The 24,878-nt window shown below is 41.9% G+C and overlaps 1 protein-coding gene across 1 annotated transcript in view; it reads right to left on the reverse strand.

Moving 5' to 3' along the window:
• Positions 1 to 24,878, reverse strand: part of LOC145412506 (protein grainyhead-like) — an 841,526-nt gene that overhangs the window by 365,594 nt on the left and 451,054 nt on the right. The window contains exons 2-3 of the mRNA XM_080282393.1: positions 12,984 to 13,153; positions 9,754 to 9,786 (exon numbers count right to left, since the gene is read on the reverse strand). Coding sequence (XP_080138519.1) covers positions 9,754 to 9,786; positions 12,984 to 13,150 — 200 coding nt within the window. The 5' untranslated portion in view covers positions 13,151 to 13,153. The remainder of the gene's footprint in view (positions 1 to 9,753; positions 9,787 to 12,983; positions 13,154 to 24,878) is intronic.

Consider the following 24,878-nt stretch of genomic DNA (forward strand, 5'->3'; position numbering starts at 1 on the left):
CTAAGCAGAAAAAATCGTCTAATCAGAAAATACAATCGTCTATGGAGAATAAAATCGTCTGGTGCCTGAAGGAATAAAATCAACTCGACGTCCTCGGTTTCACATTAACAATCGACGCTCACCCACACCGCACCTTATACCGGATACCTGATACAGCACCCTCATACCACCTCATCAAAAATCATGAAGCGACGACTTAGTATTTAAGGGATTGGCTCAGTTCCGTCACGTATAAACAAACCTCCAATGACAGTGTTTACCGATACTCCCAGTCCTTCAGGTATGTAATAGGTCAACTCTGGGATTGTCTTATTCTGTATTTTCTTCTTCTTGTGACCTCCATTCTGTTAAGCGCTGTGTTTAGGCATCTCTAAATGGACGGATCTTGAACTTGGCTTTTTTGTCTTTGAGGGAACAGTTTTACCTGCTTTGGTTCTTTCTTCTTTGCATAGAGAGAGAGAGAGAGAGAGAGAAACAGCCTTATTCAACCTTCCCTTTCAAGTTATAAGATTAATCCAGTTCCATGAGGTAAAAAAACAAACCAAGCAGAGTCGAGTTTAATCTTTCCACCCCTTCTTCGCACCTTCCAGTCCACGGCAGCACTGGAATTGGAATCGTCTCATGGAATACGTTCGTGTCGTGTGCATATTATAAATGAACCCCTAAACGCACGCATGATCGCCTGGCCTTGTTAGCGATGGGCGTAAATTACAGGACGAATGCTGATTGGTAATTAACAGAGGGTGATTTGGTCTAAAGTGCCGATTAGCTGCAAAGTAACAAGTTCATTATTATTAGGCTCACAATGCCGAACAGATTATCGTTCCGGATGCGGTGGCGTTGTCCTGTTTAGGCCTTCTCTGTCTGATGACGCTTTTTCTTATCTTATTCTGGCTTCCACCTGACGATTTTACTCAAGAAAGATCTCTGGTAATGAAGAAGTTAATGAAGGGTACATCTAACTCTTCCAGTAAAGTCTCTCCAACACTGAACACAGTCGTCTGGTGGTAGCAATAATTGGAGGATGTCTTTTGTTTTAGTGTCTATTTATTTATTTATTTTTTTCATCTACGACCAAACTACTTTCATTCATTTTAGGAAGGTCGTCTCATAATGAAGGGGTGAAGGCTATCTCTCACCTCTCCATTTAAAAGAATGTTTCCCAAGCTTAATATCCTCGCGATACACACGCAAAAATTAAAATAAAACAGAAGTTCTCGGTGCGCAGGCATTATTGGGTCTTATATTCATTGATGCCATTCCATCATTCCATGTAGAAATCCGTCATTCCAAGTAAAAATCCTCCATTCCAAATAAAAATCTTTCATTCCAAGTAAAAATCCTTCATTCCAAGTAAAAATCCTTCATTCCAAGTAAAAATCCTTCATTCCAAGTAAAAATCCTTCATTCCAAGTAAAAATCCTTCATTCCAAGTAAAAATCCTTCATTCCAAGTAAAAATCCTTCATTCCAAGTAAAAATCCTTCATTCCAAGTAAAAATCCTTCATTCCAAGTAAAAATCCTTCATTCTAAATAAATATCCTCCATTCCAAGTAAATATCCTCCATTCCAAGTAAAATTCCTTCAAGTAAAAATCCTTCTTTCCAGGTAAAAACTATATATTCATTCCAAGTAAAAATCCTTCAAATAAAAATCCTTCATTCCAAGTAAAAATCCACTAAGAAACGATGCCTTATGCTGTAATCCTATCTTACCATCTAATTCCTTGGATTTCTGTCAGCTAAAGACTCTGTCGTAGGGAAAAACTGAATGAAATACCTAGGCCTGTCCACAGAAGAGAAACTACTCTTTAACTCTCTGCTTCTAGGATCTCTCAGTTGAGGAAAATCGCTATGCCTGAATAAAATAATGACGTTCGAATACTGCTGTGAACGGGTTACGGGATAAAGCAATCATCATCATCACCATCATCATCATCATCGTCATCATCATCATCATTCCAAACTAAAGATGGGGTATGGCAGAATTGAGAAACAAGAAGAGAGAAACACAGGAGGTGGCAGAATTATCATCAGCATGCCTAGTGGAATTAGACATGGAAAAAAATTCTCCATCACCCCATGTTTTACCGATGTTCCTCTAACTCAAATGTGGTGGTGGTGTTTGTGGTGGTGGTGGTGTTTGTGGTGGTGAGCGTGTGAACAGGATAGCGGTCTGTGGTGAAGGCAAGGGTTGTAAGGATGGTCGCGTCTCCCAAAATACCTGTTCCCTGGCTTCACCTCCCACTAGGCCCTTCTCATCACCTTTCTTTGCTCACCTCTTGCCTCATTTCTCACATATTTTCACCTCAATTTTATCTCTTTTCTTCTCCCTCCCTCTCCAAAGCTCTCCTGTGCCTACCTGTCACCTCCCTTGTCCCTTATCTAACATTAGAAGTTCTCTCAACTCACCACCTTTCATATATCTTCAACTAACGCTGCATTTTATTCTCTCTCTCTCTCTCATCCGCATTTATTCAGTTCCCACCATTCATTCCTCACAACTCAATACTCTTAAATAGCAATCCTCATATTTCATCATTAGTCAGCCATACCTACACTCTATCCTTTCCTACCTTCACCGCTCCCATATCTTTCTCCCTTCATCCTCCTTCCTCCCTTCACCTCCCTTTTCCCTGCCTCGGCCCCTTCACCTCTTCTCTCCTTCCACCGACTCTTTTCATCCTCTCTCTCCCTCCCTCCTGTTTCTTCCATCTCTCTCCATGTCTCCCCTCACTTAACTCCATCCCTCCTGCTAACCTCTCCCTTTTCTCTCTCCCCCCCTTCTGTCCTCAAGCTTCCCAAATCTCCTAATCCCTAACCCCTCATCACCTCTACCTCTACTTTCTCCTGTCCTAACCACTCATCACCCACTTCCTCATCTCGCACGACCCCTGAGCAACGTCCCTCATATTTCAGCATTAGTCAACCACGTTTACCTTGCGTCTCCCTTCTCCGTATACCCTCACCCCTCTAGTCCTCACCACACACCACTTATGCCTCTATTCTCCCCTACCTTCACCACACATCATCCCTGCCTCTATTCTCCCCTTCCTTCATCACCAGTCACCCCTGTCTCAATTCCCCCCTAACTTCACCACCATTCACCCCTGCATCTATTCTCCTCTTCCTTCACCACCAATCACCACCAATCACCCCTGCCTCAATTCTCCCCTACCTTCACCACCAATCACCCCTGCCTCTATTCTCACCTACCTTCACCACTCACCAAGCCCTTTCTCGCCTCTCACTATACTCGTAAACACCATCTTTCATAACACTATAATTGTGTGTGTGTGTGTGTGTGTGTGTGTGTGTGTGTGTGTGTGTGTGTGTGTGTGTGTGTGTGTGTGTGTGTGAGCGTGCGTGCTTGCTTGCGTGTGTGTGACCAAGATCACGTAACCCCTTCATCACGACAACCTTGTTATATATTATTCCTGCAACCTCCATAGATTTTACTCACCACAGAGGAGACTTTTCGAGTGGGGAGAGATTACTCATTAATTTCACTAACACTTTGCCGAATGAAATCTCTCCTAAGCTGAATAAAATCGTCTGGAATCAGCCATAATTAACCCAAACATGGCGTCCTCGAACTGAAGGGGTTAAGGTTATGTGTGTGTGTGTGTGTGTGTGTGTGTGTGTGTGTGTGTGTGTGACTGCGCATACCGTAAAGGCGAATATATTGAGGTAGTGCACAGGGGGAAAAAAACGGGTATATTTATGTGTTTTTCTGCGTGCGTGAGTGATGGCTGAGAGAGAGAGAGAGAGAGAGAGAGAGAGAGAGAGAGAGAGAGAGAGTACTTTGTGTATTAGCAGGCCTGTGTATGTCTGCATGTGAACAAGCCCGTATATTTGTGTGTATGTACATTTGTTGTGTTTGTATATATTTACGTACAGTATATGTATGTGTGTGTGTTCGATTATGTATGTACTGCGTATACAGTATGTACGTGTGTGTGTGTAAGTATCTATGTATGTATGTCTGTGCCCATGTATAGCATACGCGTATATCCGACACCTCACAAGAACTCAGATGCCAACCCAGCCACCAGCAAACCCGAATTAGCAAAACCGGCCACGACAAATACATAAGAAAAAAACATACAAGGACACCAACTCTGCATACATTAGCACGGTATGAGATGGATTGCAGACGTGAGTGAATAATGTGCGGAGTTTAGAGATGGATGGTAGACAAAAGTGAATATTGTGCTACGATTCTAGATGGTTGGCACACGTGAGTGAATATTATGCTGCGTTTAAAGATGGATGGTGGACGAAAGTGAATACTGTGCTACGTTTAGTGATGGATGGTAGACAAAACTGAATACTCTGCTACGTTTTGAGATGGATAGTAGACGTGAGTGATTATTATGATGCATTTAGGTCTGGCTACGATGTAAAAAGGCTAATGCCTATCAAGTTTACTAGGATCATTATGGCAATCATTTAATTTCTGTTATGTCCCAAACCCTCAGAATACGAGACAACAGCCACTGATGTCTGTCGCATTGGCAACATAACAAAAACTTAGCAGGACCCACCTCATCCTATTTTAAATAACATAAGTCAGTCTAGCCAAAAACTTACAAATCTAACCAAAGAGACTGCAAACCAACATATTCATACCTTACCTAACCTACGGCTATCTTCACCAACCCTTGTAAAAACCTTCTCTAACCTATCCTAACCTATCAAAACTTTAAGCTGACCTCTCCTGTGGCAAAACCTAACCTAACCTAACCTAATTTACCTTAACTTAACCTAAGCTACAAGAACGTAACCTATTTAAAGCCAAACCTACCTTAATCGTCACTAACAAAAACCTTAACATCAGCCTCATTAGCGAGTTGGCAGGACGGGGAAATGGAGGCTAGTTCCCTCACCACCTCCTACTACAGTATCTACAATACATCTTCCCTTTTTTTTTTTTTTTTTTTTTTTTTGTATTTTCCAGCATCTTTATCTTCCTTTACGGTATACTCCTAACACCTACACCCTCTTTCTGTTGCATACTTTCACCACACATACACACACAAAATAAATCACTCAAATATGTGGCGTACAGATATGCTAATACCCACTGGAAAAAAAGGACACACGAAATATTCTATGTATGCTTATATATATATATATATATATATATATATATATATATATATATATATATATATATATATATATATATATATATATATATATATGCTGGAGAAAGAGAGAGAGAGAGAGAGAGAGAGACAGAGAGAGAGAGAGAGAGAGAGAATCGATGTGGCTCCCATCATATTTTCCGCCGCTCACCAAATTTACATTAACCCTTTCAATCTGATTAACGAATATTTTCTGTTTTGTGTTTATCTCAAGACGATTTTATTCACCTTCGGATATAATTCTGAAACTGGAAGAGTTGGGTGTTTTCACTGACCCCTTCATGGGGAAACATCTAACAACAGCAAGAATATTAGAAGAAAAAATACGTTCTGTCAGTGAAGGGGTGAAGTCTCGCCTCGCCTGGCACGCTGCTGTCAGATCTTTCACTTCCCAACAGTATATTTCACCCATGACATTTACAGCTCTTAATATAACTTATCTATTATTTACAGTTCTAGTAAAAAAATTATTCAGTGTGCATAGTGATCCTAATTAATGTGCAAGGACAGGACCCAAATCGGGCTGGTGTGCTTAGCCCAGCAACAAATCTTTTAGCTCTTGACATTTTAATCTAGGCACAATATATCTTCCTGGACTGATTAAAAAAAAAAAAGCCAGACTTTCTCGCTTTCGTGTACAAAAACAAGGCTTACATTAATACCTATTGGCTGTACTGCACTCTTTTTTACTTTAACTCGGACTAAAACTGCCATCTACCCATCTTGAATGCTAAGTTGTAACAATAAATTAACATCAGAATATGACGCTACACACACACACACACACACACACACACACACACACACGAAAGTACTATGGAAAGGGTGTAGAACCACAGTATGATCTTTCCACTGAGCTACGTGAAAAAAGTTGCAAAAGGACAATAATCTGGGTCAAGTTATGGTTAACGGAGATAACACTCTTTGCTCTCCCCAGTTTTCCCAAAGAAAACAACATGCATCAATCGAGTTTACATGCAGGTCCCTAATTTACCGCTGAGTGAGCATGGACAAGGGGAAGCAAACTTTGTCGAAGAGTCGGACCGATCCGAGAATCGATCGCGGGTTCTCTCAGTGGCGGCCTGTATGTGCTAACCATTATACCAACGACTTTTTTTGTGTGTATTGATAAAAGCCAGACGCAGAGCTGGACAGACAAGCAATCAGACTCGCAGACAGGTGAGCTGAGAGGTGTGGGGGAGATGAAGGTGAGGGATAAGGAGGAGGTGTGTGGAGACAGGGGTACTGAGAAGTTTTGTCGGGGTATCTAGGTGTGGGGACTCCACGGAGGTGTGGGGAGTACCGAAGAGGTGTGAGGAGTATTGAGGAGGTGTGGGGGTACCAAGGAGGTGTAGGGGTACCGCGGAAATGTGTGGGAAGGTATCGATGAAATGTGTGCAGGGGTCTCGAGGAAATGTATGGAGGTAAAGAAGAAGTGTGTTGGGGTTACTAAGGGAGTGTGGGGAAGAGTACGAGGCGGCATGTAAGGAGGCACCAAGGAAGTGTGTGTGTGGGGGGGAGGGGGGTTACCGAGGTGTAGGGAGTACCGGGGAAATGGGGAAGGGAAGGTACCGAGGTGGTGGGGGTGTCTGGAGCTATGTTAGATTGAATATATAACCAGCCTCACATCCCCCAAAAATCATTTATACGACAGCGGGTCCTAGAATGGCAGTGCAAACAAGACGATCAGATCTGCAAGTCAATGTTATCAATTATCCACTCCAAACTCCAGGCCAAAAAGAGAGTTGTTATTAAATGCTGAAGCCACAAACACGCTGATGAAAACAGGCGACCTTGGAGAGGTGTGAGGGAGGCAGGGTTGGGAAAGGCGTGGGGAGCATAATAAGAGTTACGGAAATCATGGTAGATAGATAAATAGACTGATAAGGATAAACTGATTGAGAAAGGCACACAGATCGAGGACAAGGGGATAATGACTATGATGAACACACACACACACACACACACACACACACAGGGAGAGAGAGAGAGAGAGAGAGAGAGAGAGAGAACCCTCGTTAGTGTGCCTTTGTACAATAATGCCAACAATTTCACGCCTCCTGCAAAAAACCTAATCCATCAGCCACAAGTGTGCCGAGGTTTATATTAGCCCTGATCTGCTACTTAACCCCTTCTGCCTGAGGACGTCGTTTTAAGCTTTATTCTGGCTAACTTCTGGCGATTTTCTCTATTTAAAGGGGTTTATGAGAGTTGGACCTAGTTACACCAGCTGGCAAATTGTCTCCCAAGCTGAATATGATCGTTTGGAGATAGCAAGAATGAAAAAAAATTGCGGCAACGGACTGAAGGGGCTACAGTTTCTTAATGTCAAAAAAGCAAAAGTAAAGAATCACACACACACACACACACACACACACACACACACACACAAACTCCAGCACTTAACTTTATCCCTCAAGTACTCAAATGCAAGACGAAGACGTAACCTTGCAGCCTACTGACAGACAAGGACGCTACATAGGCAGACACTGGACGCAGAAAATTACCCAGATATTTTACACCAGGCATTCGCACATTATTTTTCTTCCCCGTTGCATCTCTCGCATCTTAGTAAGCTGCGGAATAAGCTCTGGCGGCCGATCCGTCAGCTTCTTTCTCCGTATAAGCGAGGTCTGAAGATGAGTATTCCCGTCGGTTATGGATGCTCCCTAACACCTCTTCCTCTGCCATTTATTTTTGGATACGGCCGGTTAATATCCTTTTGTATGTTACTCAGGCAGAGTATGGTGATATTAGGCTGATATAAGTGACATGGTAGGGGACAGCAAGGTGTAATAAACCAAATAAATCGCCTAGGAAAAGGTGTTAGGGATCTTCCACAACCGACAAGAATACGGCCTTCGATTATTAAGAGGTAAGCCGCAAATACACCTGGCCAGAAACGTCCAAAATGAAGAGTTATTTGATTTTCTCCCACTCTTAAGGACACATGTAAATTACAGTATATTTACCCCATGTCTCCCTTAGATGGATTGATGACAGCCCTAACATAATTCAGTTTGGATGGTGAAGCTCCAAGTCTGGAGGCATGAAAGTCGAAGCTGGTAGATAAAACCCTTCAGCCAGATTACGTCATAATGTTATTTTGTTAGTGACTGCTGCAAAACGAGTACATTTAGCTTAAGGGAGACTTTGCAAACTTGATAGGAAAGGCTAGATACAGCCTTCATTAACCACTTCAGCGCCTTTTCTAAGTTTAATAATAGTCTGGAGATAACACGGATCAAATAAAAAAGACGTCATGTGGCTCAAGGTGTTAATATATTCCCAGTTTCCACAAAGAGAAAACCACATCTAATTAAGCTGCTGTCCATCTCTAATATCAAGGAATGCAGTTTTACCTTGAGTTTTCTCAAGACACAAGTTGCAGAGACAAAATTAATGTTTTAATCAAAGCTTCCTAATGGCACAAATTTCAGAGACAAAAATCAGGCTTTAAAATAAACTCTCCTCAAGGCACAACTTAGAGACAAAATTCAGGCTATAATCAACTTCACAAAAACACTGACACTTAAGGGGGCGGATACAAGTGGCTGAAACCTGTGATCGACAAGAGGAAGCAAAGTAGTGCTCCGTCCAAGGCTTAGACTTTGTTAGTGAAGCATCGTAACCTTGCGCTTCGTTTCGTCTAGACGGTCACATGCTTTGAGAGAGCGTGGCCGCTCCCCAGGCACTACTTTCACATATTCTTCACATAAATGGTACAATTGTCAATTCAAGCCAGGACATTACGGTAAAGCTATAACAAAGTTGCTTCATGGACGTCGACTAAAATGCAAGGATATGGTCTCGCAATAAATAAATAATATAAATGAATATATAAATAAATCAGTAAGAGACACAATACAGGAAGTATAATTAATTCGTCGACTTATACATAAATTCACGTCATTGAAAGGTATAAGGAATATATCTGATCACACAGGTAACGCTACAACAAAAGACAATCACATAAGTCGCCTAAAATTTAAGATAAACACTCACTAACTATATTGATGTTATCATCATCATCATCATCATCATCACCATGCACGTCGACTAAAGTGCATTACACTAAAGTACAGTGCATCGAAAAGTACATTACACGAAAATCGACTTCAGCTAACGCCTTAACAGAAGCAACGTCATGCACGTCACCTAAAGTAAAAGATAGCATCACACAAAAACATGACACACTAACTCATCACAGATAACACCAAAAACAGAAGCAGTATTCATGCGTCGCTTAAACCACAAGATAACGTCACACAAAGAACTAGCTAATCAGACCCATGCGTCACCTGAGACAGAAGATAGCGTCACACAAAACCTAGTAGGAATTAATTCATCACCATCATGCATGTCGAATTAAGTACAAAAATACGTCACGCAAAGATAAGAACATTGACTCACCAGCATCATGCACGTAGCTTAGAATACGAAATAGCGTCACACGAGAGTAATAGGGAAACTAACCATCATGCACGTCACCAAAAACACTAGTCATCGTCACCCAAAAGTTAGAAAGGACTAACTCATCAGCATCATGCACGTGGCCTAAAATACGAAACAGCGTCACACAAAAGTAAGTATTGAAAACTGACCCATCACAGCGGTAGTACTCGTAGTGGAGGGGCCTGTGGAGTGAGTAGAGCACAGGTGTTAGTGGGGGGCCAGGAGAGGTATCAAGGTTAATTGTAAATATTTTATCTATCAATCTATCTATATCTATCTAACCCATCCCTTATCATCTATTGCCCCATCAGGAGCACAGGGGTCCAGGGTTAGGCTGCTTCGTCCAGATCTTTAAGGAGGAAGTGACCAGTCGCTCGTTCCTGGTTGGCAATAAACCCCAAGCACTAACCAGATGTAAACCTTCATGGGTCACAGCCGCTTGGAGCACCTTAACCCAATAGACCACCAGGCACAGCTAAACGCCAGTCATTCACACCCTCAACCCATCACTAGTAAAGGTTTTTCTTATGCCCAATAAATCCATCTGGTGCTCGGAATAATCAGACCCTTCATTCACCTGACGTCATTATCATTTTCCATTAAAGGCCACCACCTGGGCGATCTTATTAAACCTTAGGAATGTGGTAGTGAAGGGGTTAATGATGGCTCTTCTGTAACCCCTCCAGCTCAGTAAGTGGCTCCTAAACTGAATAATGCAGTCTGGAGGTAGCAAGAAAAAGCTAAAGAAGAGACGCCTTGCTTGAAATGCTTAATAACATCAATAATAAGAAAATATTAGGCAATAAAGGAATTAGAAAACACTGGTAATCACGACCAGTGTCTACATATGAGACAAACTATAACATGAATTTTTAACTCATCCAAGTCAAAGAAAAATTTTTCAGTTTATTCCCCAGACGATTTTATTTACATAAGAGACATTACGAACCTGTGGGGAAAGATATTGGCTTCATTTACCCAATCACTACCGGGGGATTTTTCTAAGCTTAATGAAACCGTCTGGGAGTAGCAAGAATATACTCGAAAAATACATCATACTGAACAGGTAGATAATGTCCAACAAAAGGAAGCACAAGAAACGAAAATATCGAGGGAATGCATAAACATGAATATTCAACAAAAGCGCCAATAAGCAACCCACTCCCCCCCTGCACAGACGATGAAAGGTCAGGCAGATGGCTTACCTTATTAGCAGTCACAAGCGGTTTTAGGCCATGTAGCGCTAATTAAGCCCACGCGATATTATCCTTCATTTTATCAGCACCATCTACCGACAAGCCAAAATATTCCCTTTATATCAGTGAAAAATTATATCCTCCATTAAATCAGGACAATCTACGGACAGGCTGAACGGATTCCCTTTCTACTGCAGTGAAACACAGTATCCTCCATTATAACAGCATTTTCTACCGACAAGCTGCAATATCTCTTTTCCATTACAGTGAAACCCAGTCTGATGGAAAACGTAAGGCCTCGTCAAACTGAGGTCAGAATCGGACATATTCTGACGCAAACTGTCCAATCGTGTAGGCCGAGGCAATAACTGGAAGAACAACACCCTGTTTCCTTGGACCACATTCTGGGCATTCCGTCTCCCAGTGTCAGACATGATGCGGGTGACAGTAATTAATGTCCAGGATATGGCACAGAGAAACAATGTGTTCTTATTCCAGCTTTTACTCCGACTTCCATGACAGGACAATATGCGTCAGAATATATCCGATTCCGACCTCAATATAACCTGATCAAAATTTTAGACTGATGGTTTCAGCTTCTGCCGTGACCCTCCTTAACAGAAGGCAGTGGCTGAGATATGTTTCTTTGGCTTATCATGCTACGGAACGGTGATATGACCCTCTCCTCCACCCCCACCCCTCCCCCCCACCCCAAAATATGTAGCTTTATGCCTTGAATACAAGAATAAAGATTCATTTAATGATCAAGATGAAAGTATTAGATATATTTGAATTAGACAGCAAAATCTTGAAGGCTATGCAAAGAGCCAGAAAAAAAAAGACTTGGTCTCTAGTTCATAATCTTTCCCAACTACAATGAATAAAAAACTGACATTCAACAATACGTTCTGGATATGCCGTATGCATTTTCCATTTTTCTTCATATATACTCAATATTCATTCTCCTAGTCATGTTTTAATAGGGGAGAGATACGAGGACACCCAAATTTTAAGAGAGTAATATCTGTTCTAAGAGTGTTCTCTGAAATGTGTAGTGCAACAATTCTCATAATCATCTACCCGTATCATACAATATCCCTGACCACTTCTAACAAAAAAATTCGGAGAAACAACGATTACAATCCTGTACATAGATAATATTTTCTACTCTAAAACGGTACGTAAAGTAGTAGCCCGGAAAAGGTGCATAGCAAAGAGGCTTGATAACAAAGGAACTTCAAAAACGGTGCATATCAAAGTAACATCAAGGTGGTGAAATTAGTAGGTACTTTGAGGTGCGTGATAGCCTAAGACCTGTACATACACCTGTAACAGCTTAATTAGACGACAGTACAAGGGCGTGTAATGAGCCCCGTTTAATAGTCCTGTGTTTAGCTGAATGTCTGTATAATGCGTACATACTGAAATTGTCCTGACTGTGAGAATAAACTTTTTCTCTCCGTTTTGGAAGCGCCTTTGAGTATGGGCAGATATTTTTTGTTTTTGTGAATGTGCAAAATAAATCGAGTGTGGGATGAGCTTGTGTCAAAACTCTGTAAAATCAAGGCACATGACTGCTGTATCAAAATGCAATAAATAAATAAATAAATAAAAGATGAATAACCGAGAACAGAATGTACAGCTGAGGACATAAATATCGATACATTTCTTCATGACGTACAACAAAATAATGAGTTATGGCTTTGGAAATCCAATGACATCGGAACAAAAAATAAAAGTAATGGTTTATTAATAGATGGACAAAAACTAGACCGATATTTTTGTCCACAACTGTTAAAAAAAAAAAAAAAAAAAAAAAAAAAAAAAAAAAAGCATGTACAGCCGGGCTCAAAAGTGCGTCTGGTATTTCATCATCTGCTTCTCTCTTTCCTCTAATGGCTAATATTTCTAAGCTGTGATAGGCCTGATATGATTCTCTTTGAACCTTTCTTTCTGACATGATGCTTCAGGGAGGAAACTGACAGACGCAGTGGAATAGCAGGCAAACTTCTGACCCTGAGTGTACAAAAAAAAAAAAAAAAAAAAAAAAACGGTGTAACAAATGAAAGGAAATGAAAAATATGAAAGACGACTGGAAAGAAAAAAATAGTTACAGGTAAAGAATGGAAAAAAAAAAAAAAAGAGAAAAAAGAAAAAAAAAATGGTAGTAAATCAGTACTCACCCATCAGATTTGTAGTAATCGTAAAGGAGCGTGACGGACTGCTGCTGCTCCTCGGAACTGTGAATGTTGAGCATGGCGGTGGTGGCGGCGGTGAGGGGGTGTTCACAGTACTGCCGCCAGGGGGCCTCGCTGCCGGTGGTGGTACCCTCCTCACTCAGCTCGTTCATCGCCTGACGGAGGGGACGAAGGGAGGATGAGTTCTCGTGGGCTGGTGTGGTCAGGAATGGGTTAGACACTAGGACTACATACGAAGACATGCACAAATAAACACATACGAGGTAATTACGCAACTACACACTGTAAAACACACACACACACACACACACACACACACACACAAAATCCGCCAAAAAGTCAGCATTCTCCGAGTCAACGAATTTTAACCTTTTTCAGAGTCATGTTTTACCATAAAGTAAGTTTGGGGTTACGTTTCTTGTTCGTGCTACATAATCCATATGTCAATTTTGCAATCTTGAAAACAATGTGTACCGAGAATTTTACATTATCAGGCTGTAGTATTTTTTCACCGCCCCTCCAAAGGACTAAGAGAAGTACAGTGACTGAGGTTATGTTAGTGTTCTTGTGGCCTGAGATGACCCAGATCAGAAAAAGCTTACTCGAGGCCAAAGCAAAATGTAACTTAGCAATGTGTGTGTGAAAAATAGCTGCGGATGATCGACACTGCCCAGGAATCTCGCCACAGGATCTGTTCAGAGAGAAACAAAAATGAACCATGTTAAAGAGAGAGGTAGCTCGAGGACAGACAAGATTTAACGTAGTACAATGTATGAAAAAGGGCTTCGGGTAATCGACATTGCCAAGAAATCACGTCAGAGGATCTCAAACACCATCCGCGCAAAGAGAGACATCGTAGACAGCGACATAACGGGCCAGAGCTAATGAGGTGGCAAGGGTGCGTCAAAGGTCACAGGCAGCTTCCAGGAGACGGAGGTGACCAAAACTCGGAACTGCGTGACCAAAACTAGAAACTGTGCGAACCAAAACTCGGATCTGTGCAACCAAACTTGGACCTGTGCAACCAAACTCGGAACTGTGTGACCAAAACTAACTAGGAACTGTGCAACCAAAACAAGGAACTGTGCGAACAAAACTCGAAACTGTGTGACCAAAACTTGTAACCAAAACTCCACTGTGTCCACGCGGGTCACGTCCACGGAGATACCATCGAACAAACAAGGAAGGAAAAGTCAACAGGATGGCCCATGCTACATAAGGAAGGCGGGGAAAATGTCAAGGAAAGAGCAATCACAGGGAAAATAAAGTGTAATAAAGGGACGGGGGGAGCAGGGGGGTAAAACTCGGTCAAGGGAGGTCGTGTGTTTACTCAGACAACAAAAGGGAACCGGAGGGGGTCAAGAGGGTGACATACGCAACAAAACCGACCGGAACAAAGGCACTCTCGGCCGATCTGTATTTACGATTTAAACACCTAAGGTCGGTGATATTTGTTATTTTATTCTCGCCATTACAGACGATTTTATTAAAACTGAGTGAGACTTTTGGAGCTGAAGGACGCTTATATAGTTTGATTAGCCTTCCTACTATTAGAGGTCTGTCCTAAATAGGATAATAACCCCCATTAACCCCTTTACTATTAGAGATATGTTCAACAGAATAGTCTGGCATTACCAAGAATAAAGTAAGGCATCAAATGGAAGAGGTAAACATCTCCAAAGCCTACACAGCCACGGCCTGCAAAGATACCCCGGGAGTCACATGATCCTACAAAAAAGCGGTAAAAAGCAGGGGGAAAGGCCATAAACATAAATGTCTGTCTACTCTATATATAGAAAGTCTGGGATCCGTGATACATCAGTCATTCAAGCGATTCCAACTCACACCAGATAAAGTAAGGAAGCCAGATAGACAGACAATAAACCAAAATGATCACCACCTGAAGTGTGTGTGTGTGTGTGTGATCATTTACGGTTCCGTGTTCACTGATGAGATATTGCAGAGGGTTTTACCGGCAGTAACGGGGAAGAGGAAGACGACGGAATTTAAGTGGACAAAAGGAGTCGAAGCGCAATTTGTGTGGAATTTATAGCTAACACAAACAGAATTTTAAGGTTTCGTTTGTAGACGGACAGTCGCAGAGAGAGAAGGAAACATCTCAACGTCCTGCATTCTGACGGAGGAAGAATCACCGGAATAAGAAGAGGTCAGCCCGGGTCAGGAGAGGCCCTACGTGGTGTCAGCTCCAAGACAGATTAATCAGGAGGTCGTGACAGGGGTCGAAATAGGTCAGCCTGAGTGTATTTCATTGAGAGGAGGGATGAAGCCGACGCCATGAGAAAGACAACAAGGTGATGCCTGGGGAGGGGATAAGGGAGCGGCGGACGGAGGGAGAGAGGGAAGGAAGGAGGAAAAAGGTTATCTGATACCGCCGTCGAGGGAGAGAAGAAGGAAGAGGTGGGGGAGGGATGAGGGGAAGGGAGAGTTAAGTGGGGGTTGAGGGGAAGGGAGGAAAGGAGGGGAAGGGGGGAGGACGAGGGAAGAGGACAAAAGGGGAGGGGAGAGTGGGAAGGCTAACAGTTGCGGAGGAAAAATACACACGGAAAAACATTGTCTATATGATGCACCTTCTGCCTTCAAGGACTTTGATATTGGACCCTTGACATACAGTAAGGAAAATTAACCAGTTTCATAGACATGTTGACTTGTGCATACCCCTAGTGAAGGACCGAATGATAACTGGACAATTAAAGAGACGTTGCTAGACAAACGAAAAACAGGAGTAAGCAAAAACATTCATAATAGTACGTAGAAGTATGTCGCATTACACATTACGTGAGTCATCAATAAATGTCCATTCTGGCACACCATACACTGTGAATGAAACTAATGACAGGGCCATTTCACTGTGTACTCTACTGACAGCTTCTGCTTTTGTGATTGCCTTTCTCGTAATCGTACTAACTTCAGCGACGTCAATAATGACCATATCCATGTGGGGTCCATCACAGGAATGGACATTTCCACTGCAGGAGGGAGTTAGCCAGATTTACCCTTTCCTAAGCTAAGCAGTTGGTCCACAAATCAGGAAGGAATGTTCGTACTAAGTAGTAAATACGCTAGCATATGAAAGGACACACTACCAGCACTCATTTCATTACGACTGGGTTCAAACTCAAGCCCAGGGTACCTCAGAACGTGAGGCATACGCGGCAGACACTGAGCCGCTATGGTTTCTGATGTACTACCACTACCACCACCATCACCACTACCTTTACCACTACCACTACTACTACTACTACTAAAAACAAACCAAACACCACAAATGACAACCGTTCCGGGATTTCTATACAAGTATACATGGACGATAATCCTTGAGGTTGTGTGTGTGTGTGTGTGTGTGTGTGTGTGTGTGTGTGTGTGTGTGTGTGTGTGTGTGTGTGTGTGTGTGTGTGTGTGTGTTCCTTGAATGGTGTTATCGATACATACCTTATTTCAGAGGCCAGCTTTTTCTGTCCTCCTTGGGGCTGTAATGGTGGGGGAGCGGGGTGGGGGTGGGGAGGTCAAGGATGGGGGGGTCACAGCAGGTGTTGGGGCTTGCGACACCCCCCTCCCCCCAACCAATATACCTGACTTCCCATTCTTAATTTCATCTACTTGACTCTATATTCTCAGTATCATACACCTAACTCGACGTACACACATACACACACACACACACACACACACACACACACACACACACACACACACCTGGCTATGATTACCTAACCCCTCAGCGCCTATCACATACATTAACTCCTTCCCTTTTCCCCTCACACACCTGACTTCCCACACCTGACTCATCACTTTCAGCGTTCACGAAACAGATCCTGGCCGTTTCATCAGACTCCCTAGAATATCGCTTCATCATACTGTTATGCAAGAGAGAGAAAGTAATCTGTTTCACTTTAACTTTCTCAAAGATGACGTATTTCCTATTTTCTTCTGTGTCCGTCTGTCTGCGTGTGTGTCTGTCTCACTCCTTCTCCGTCTATCTATCTATCTATCTATCTCCAAAGGGTTAACTGGCTCGCGAGGGATTTTTCGAACTGAGGGGGTTAGATTTAGCCTTCAGTAACTCCTTTAATACAGGAATTCTCCTTCAATATACTACTGTCTGTCAGTTTTCATATGACGGAACTGGGTCACCATCACAACCAAAATCCTAAGCCGTGGTTGCACTAAATTAGATGCGTCTGACTTATGAGACATGAGTCTCCTTGGTTACTAGTCAAATTTACCCTCCACACTGACGACACCTGACCATTAACCGAGCTGGGAAGGATTAAGGATCAGGTCAGAGAAAACGGGGTACAGTCGGACGTGAAAATCGGAAAATAAAATAACGTAAAATAGAATAAAATAAAAAAGTCAGGAGGAAATATCTTGCAGCACTCCACTTTAGGGCGGCCAGAAATTCCTGAGAGAGAGAGAGAGAGAGAGAGAGAGAGAGAGAGTATCTACGTAACCCTCTCATGGTCGGAATAACTCTGGTATTTTGTTCCAGCTGACGCCCGACGATTTTATTCAGCTGTGAGCAAGTACAGGAGCCCCCAGAGCGTTAATGTTGGTATACTTAACCCTCCCTTGGTCGGGGTGAGCCTAGTATTTTATTCCCGCCAACTCCAGACGATTTTGTTCAGCTGAGTGGGTCATAGGAGCCTAAGAGTCCATACTGGTACCATAAACCCTCTTCTGACTACAACTCGAGTATTTTCTTCCAACTAAAGCTAGACGATTTCATTCAGCTGAGAGTGTGAGGGCCTGGAAGTGTCATTACCGGCACTGCTAACTCTTTCATGGCAGGGTCAACTCTTGTATTTTATTCCAGTTAAAGCCAAACGATTTTACTTAGCTGAGAGGGAGTCATGGGAGCCTGGGAGTGTTGCCTTTAGATGTCTGTCACCCAAACTTACGACGTTCCGTTCTGTGGGCCACAACACAACCCAAAAAAGGAGAAACCAAGAGAAGGGTGGCAAAAACTCTGGCCAGAAAATGGTGCATCCAGCCAGCCACCATCAATCTGGACTGGGATGAGTTGACGCTTACAAATTATTAAAAAAAAAAAAAAATCATTCAATCCTTGGACGTATTTTTTATTCTTACTCACTTCGGAAGACTTTATTCATGTAGAAATTATTATTCACACGACAAAGAGTTACATAAAGTCTTTGTTCACCCATTCGCTATGAGAGATCTTCCCCAAGCTAATGGAAACAGTGTGAAGGATGCAAAAAAGAACCAACACGTCATAAAAATCATGGGACTGCACTTTTTTTTTTTTTTTCCCAGTTAAATGTTAGTGAATTGATCAAGCTTACATTACACGTCTACTGCTGAAAAGGGCCAGCAAATCTCCTTTAGATCACACGGTACCTTGTCTTTTATGCTTAATTCCCGTTACTTCCAGATCATTTTATTTAGGATACGCGGACCCTCTCGTGCTGTTAAGAGTTTTCTATTTTCCTAGGATGACGCCACACTTTGTTACTGATATGCCACTAGACAGCATTATTCAACCTGGGCAAGATTTCTCGTGCTGACGGCGTTAATGAAGGCCATACCTGAGCCCCCCCGATTAGAAATATATCTTTCCCGGGCATATAAACTCGTCAGATGATCCCTAGAAGTAAATACAGAAAGGGTCCTCGGGCTGAATCTGTTAATGGTCAAGAACCCCCCCCCAAATCCGTCAGGGGGTCGGGTCAAGCACTGTCACGGCATTTAACCCGACAGATGAACCGCTGACTGATGAAGTGACTGGGGTTACGGTATGAAAGGGGAAAATATTTATTACCTGTATCTTTAAGTATTTTGGCTATTCTTATTTTTACTTCCGCTGAATATTCTACTTGGACAATGTTTTTCACAGATTAACGGCTGACTGATTGACTGACAGACTGACTGACTGACTGACTGAATGAATGAATGATGGTAAACTATGCAAGGGAACAGCCTATATTACGTATTACCCGTACAGGGAAATGTTGCTCTCTTCATACCCTTATTTCAACAGTGATGCTTGACTGATTGCTCCTTCCTTAAGAAAGGGAAATATTTATTACCTGTACACTGAAAAAACATACATGTTTACACTTTCATTTCAGCTAAACTTTCCCCTGAGCCCATACTCCAACAGGGTGGCGATTGACTGACTGACTGACTGATATTTTACTGACTGACTGATACCAAAACGTCAATGAAAATAAAAATGACGCATATAATACCATTTTTCCCCTATCCGTACCTTCATTTCTGTCGAATATTCCCTCCGGCTAATATCCCCTGAGTCTGTCGATTGATTTAGTATTATTATTATTATACCGACGGACGCTACAGAATGAGAAGGTAAATATGTATTCGGCAAGTACAGGATTTTTTACGTGTTCGCATACCTTCATTTTAGCCAGACGTTCTCCTTAGAAGAACGGTGACTGATTGTTCTCCTTATAAGAATAGTGACTGATTGACCGATTTACTGATGACTGACGCTATAGGAAAGATATTTAATACCTGTATCCTGAGGTGTTTCCGCGTTCTTATCTCAATTTAAGTCAAGCATTCTCCTGGGTTTTGAGTTTTACATCCTCGCGACTGATCGATTAATACCCTGACTGACAGATGCTACAAACTGAAAGGCATAAATATTCACAACTTATACACATATATATTCCTGCTGTCCTGTCTTCACAGCCAAACATTCTGCTCAACCAACAGTTTCAAAAATTGGCAAATGGTCGAGTGATGCTGCATATAAGAGGGAAAATATAGGTTACCGTACTTGTAGACCAAAATATATCTGTGTTATATCTTCATGTTCACTTCAGCCAAATATATTCCCCCACAGACCGAAGACTGACTATAATTGCTTGGAGAAAAACACCAAGACTCTTCTGAATATCCTATCAGATGATGTTTGATTAACATTATAATATGGAAAGGAAAATATTGACCATACTGCTGCTTGCTAACTTGGCCTAAAATTGCCATCTCTCCATCTTGAATGTTGAGCTGTAACAAATAATTAACATTAGAATATAATGCTAGTCACAAAGAAGTGCCAGGGAAAGGATGCAATGCCACAGCAGTGACTTTTTCTGCCAATGAGCTATGTGAAATAAGCCAAAGGGGAACGACATTTTTGGCCAGCTTAGGGTAAGAGAAATAGAGCCATGCGGTGAAATATTTCCGCGTTCACGTCTCTATTTCAGCCAAACACTGAGCCGGGCCTCGCTGGAGCCTTGATAGGTTCAAATTAATGATTCCTGTTTGGCAAGGTGGTGTAATGTCAGACGAGGAGGTTGGGGGGGGGGGATCCTGTCACCTCCCAAAGCGAGTATTTCCCGTCCATCCAGATCCAGAACACGAAACCAATATCTTGTGATCCGTAAGGCGACGCTGCCACTCACCATCTGATTTGTCACCAGATCCTCGCAGCAATTTATTAGTCTGGGTGAAGGTAATGAAAGACTGCCATTGAAACAGTAGATGGGAAACAGCTATGGGATAATGCTGTATGTTTGCCTTTTTTAATCTTTTTAAATCATGAGGTAGCACTACAGCAAATGAGTGGATGGTGGGCGCCTAACCCACAAGAAGAATAAATATAAACAGTAACTTCACCTGTTCGTCAAGGTAATAAAAATAACAATGAAAACCCAGTAAACGATTCCTGTTGTATTTTTGTCTCTGTCTTACGCGCTGTCAACTTTATGTACATCTTTAGACCTCCAAATCAGGAAAAAATATAGAGAAATAAGAAAGGCCTGTAGTTTTAAAAGGATGTAAGTTTATTTTTTCTCGTCATTTACTGCACGTGGATTTTGTGTGAGTGGATGCAAAAGCCTTCACCCCTTCGCTACAAGAGGTCCTTCCCCAGATGAAGAAAATCGTCTGAAGGCCAAACGATTAAACCCTTCAGTGTTGTTAGGTAAGAAATTTTTCATACTCTTGCTACTATACCTCTTTTGTTTACACTACCGACAGCCCAAAATTGTTTCCTTTTAGAGCTTGTGTGTCTCAATGCCAAGACAATACTACAGCTCTACATCCATGGGACTTCTTCGTGACTAGCATCGTATTCTAGTGTAAATCTATTTTGACAACTCAGCATTCAAGATGGAAAGATGGCACTTCTAGGCCAAGCTAGAATAAAGACTCTATTTAGCGTTATTTTTTTTTTCCCTACTGGAGAAGTTAGATTAAGTTTTCATTTACCCTTTCGCTACGAGTGGCCTCCTCAGAGCTGAATAAAATCGTCTGGAGGTACCCAGACTAAATCAACTGGACACCATCGGATTGAAAGGATTTAAAGCAGAAAAAAAGTTGTTGTGAATCGGTGGATGAAACCAGACCTAACCTAATCTAGCGAAACTTAACCTAAGCTAACCTAACCTAACCTAAACAAGCTTAACCTAGCCTAACCTAACCTAACCCAGCCTGACTAAATCCAACCTAACCTAACCTAATCCAACCTAACTTTAAGCCCTTCACTCAAAGGTCCTTTCTTGTAAATCGTCCGGAGACAGCCAAATTAATATATACACAGCCGACGCCATTTCCTGAAGGGTCTGATTTTCTCTAACATAATTATATGTAAATTAGTTTCTTGCCATTATTCGACAGACTCTTATTATTATCATTTCATTAGAAATGGAGAGACTTCAAACTGGACGGGTTAGTTATAGCCTCCATCAGCCCCTTCACTCAAGGATGTCTCCCCTTAAGTGGACTAAATTGCCTGACAGTGGTAAGGATGAAGTACAAAATGACGATACCGGATACAAAGGGTTATTATCTTCAGTCAGAATACAAAATGACGCCATAGGATACAAGGGGCTAAGAACTCAGAATCCAATATGACGTCAACAGATAATGGGGTAAATCTCTACTGTAGGAATACAGAATGATGTCACAGGATGGAAGGATTAATACTTGTATCTCTCAGTTAAAATAATTCCTGAGGTAAATAAAGCCGCCAAGAGGTACCCTGCGTTAACTCGAAACAATGGACGTCCTGGAACTGAAGGGGTTAACGGTACCATAACTACTGCACATTCTACCACCTGTCTGGTTCTCTCCTGATTCAGATAAGAGCGAGGACGAGGCGAGAAAACCATCTTCCCCTGGCTGCCAATTTCCCCACTAATATATCCTCCTGGCTGCCAATTTCTTCACTAATATTTCCTCTTAATCTCTCCTTATCACTCCCCTCGGGGTAAACATCAGCTTGACTTCTACGTCATTATGCGGCATTTTTCCCTACAAGGATGCATCGCCATTAATTCTTTTTTTTTATTCCTGCCTGCTTTTTTGTGGTGATCGTGCCAGACGGGGTCACGGGAGGTCAAGAGGGGTCAGGGGGTCACGTCTGGTCCTCTCGCACACTCCTTGTTAGTTGAAAGCCTACAGTGTGTGACAAAAGTTCGACTACAGTTTCACTTCTATTACTCACTTTCCTCTGCTGGCTATTATTTCTAAGCAGAGAGGGTCATGGTATGTTTCTCTGCCCATAGCTACAAACGTCCAATTCTTCACCTAATCAGCTTCTAACTTTCCTCTGAAGGGTAGCAGTCCTAAGATGAGACAGACTTGTTATGTTCCTCTGTCCATAGAGAAGTCTGCTTGACCCTTCGCCTCTTATGCTTCTCACTTTTCTCTCTTGACTAACATTCCTTAGCTGAGAAAAGATTCGCATGTTTCTCTGCAGGTAGATGATGCTCTTTAATATGATACATCAGGAAGGAAAATGACACACAAATCCTAAGATGAAACAGATGAAGTGGCTCAGCAGATGGACTTTTATTCCTGAACATAAAATTGCGGACAATAATATTGTTCCACTTTTGGTCCAAGTATTATGAAATGTATGATATAATGAATATTTGTAGGACTTTCAAGTTTGCGTTACATGGTTCCTAATATTATGGTTCACCATCTCGTTACTTATCGTAAGAAAGTGGATAGATATTTTTGTCCGCAACTTTACATCAGGTCGGAGTGGAAATATCGGCTACCTGGAATGTGGAGAAATATTCAACGACGGGAGAAGAATTATTAAATAAAGTTTAGTAAATCCCTGGAACTGTATTCATAAACATTCTTGAGCCTAAGTTGCGGATACGACTGTATATATTTTCAATTTTATTAATACACCTATCGGTCACCTCGAAATCAATCTAGAGTTAAAAGTCAAAAAGTATGAAAAAAAAAAAGATTCGTGATAATACTAAAGTGTTATGAAGTTACCATCACCACCATCACCATCACCACTACCACCATCACCATCACCACCACCACCATCACCATCACCACCACTACCACCATCATCACCATCATCAACGTCGTAAGGTTACTGCAAGACGAAGGCCTATCCTATGTTTTTCCAATCTCATCTATTGCTCAGAGACACATTGATAATATAAACATCTCTTTTAACATAAAGAAAAGTTTGTCGCAAGAAAAAACTATGACCCTCTACGAATTCGGACCAGGAACATTACATGAACGAAGTGTCATAATTTCGTAACCTCGGAAAAGTCGTGACGTGAGCTATCCCTTCATCCCCGTCCCCTCTCCGTCCCCCGCCACAGTCGAATCTGCCCAATTTGGTCTCATACGACTCGTCTCCCCATAACCAGTGACGAAACCTTCAACCCCCTGCACCACAAGTACGTCATTTCTATTCCATTCTTGCCACATCCAGACGATTTTCTTCAGCGCTGGAGGAGTCCCTCAGAATTACACGGATTTATGGGGGCTTTACTTAACCCCTCCAGGCGGAATGTCTTTTTTTTTTTTTAACCTAAATAATATCAAACGTGTTACTTGAATGCAGTGTTTACGGAGACTAATCCTCTCACTACGAGAGGCCTCTGATTTTGTGCTGGATAAATCGCCTGGAGGTAACAATAATAATCAAAAAAAAATCATGATACAGAAGGAATTAATACTAACTGGTGGATGAGCATGGATTTCAGCAGTGTCGCCTCAAGTACATAATATACTTAAATGCTGAAGATTAAAATTATCCAACCCTAGCAGCCCGAAAATTCTAGCCTGATCTTTAAAAAATTGTCTGAAGGAAGCAAGAATAAATCAATAATATAAGCCATTTGTATGAAGGGTTTAAATTATGGTTACGAAAAAGAAAATCATTGTTGTTCCTGTGGCCAAGACTCATGTAAACGTGAACTGGGTGGACTGCAGGCTTAAGTCTTCTCCTGCAGACCCCCCACCCTAAAATTCGGGACACGGAGGGAGTAGAGGGACGTTTCCATAACCGGGCAGGGGAGCGGCCTGGTTATATCGGTGCCACCACGTGAGGGCGTCCGTCTCAGGTACCGGAAATGATGGTTACGTCTGCTTTGTGCACCTAACTGGTCAGCATCAAGTTCCGCATTCGCTAACAGGCTTAAAATGAACCTCACTCACAACAGGTTTTACGACATGGAATATTCTCAAAGACGTTTATTTATTTACCTATTTATTTATTTACTCATCACCATCATCATCATCATCATTATTATTATTATTATCATTATTATTATTATTATTATCATTATTATTATTATTATTATTATTATTCTTGCCTAACGATGACGACGATTACGACGATGAAAATTACGACGATGACGACGATTATGATGACGATGACGATGATGATGATGATGATGATGATAATGATAGCGACAGGACCAGTAATGATGGTGTGAAGCAATGAAATAAGAGACAGGTATTTTGATAAAAGCAATAACGACCTCTCTACCTGTGGCACGCCAAGGTAAACAGGAACGGAAGTGATGATGATGATGGTGATGATGAAGGAGGAGTAAGGCCGATGAACGAGAGAGAGAGAGAGAGAGAGAGAGAGGGGTT

The sequence above is a fragment of the Coenobita brevimanus genome, chromosome 93 (assembly GCF_032717465.1).
Source record: "Coenobita brevimanus isolate Jiangsu-jjx chromosome 93, ASM3271746v2, whole genome shotgun sequence".
NCBI lineage: Eukaryota > Metazoa > Arthropoda > Malacostraca > Decapoda > Coenobitidae > Coenobita > Coenobita brevimanus.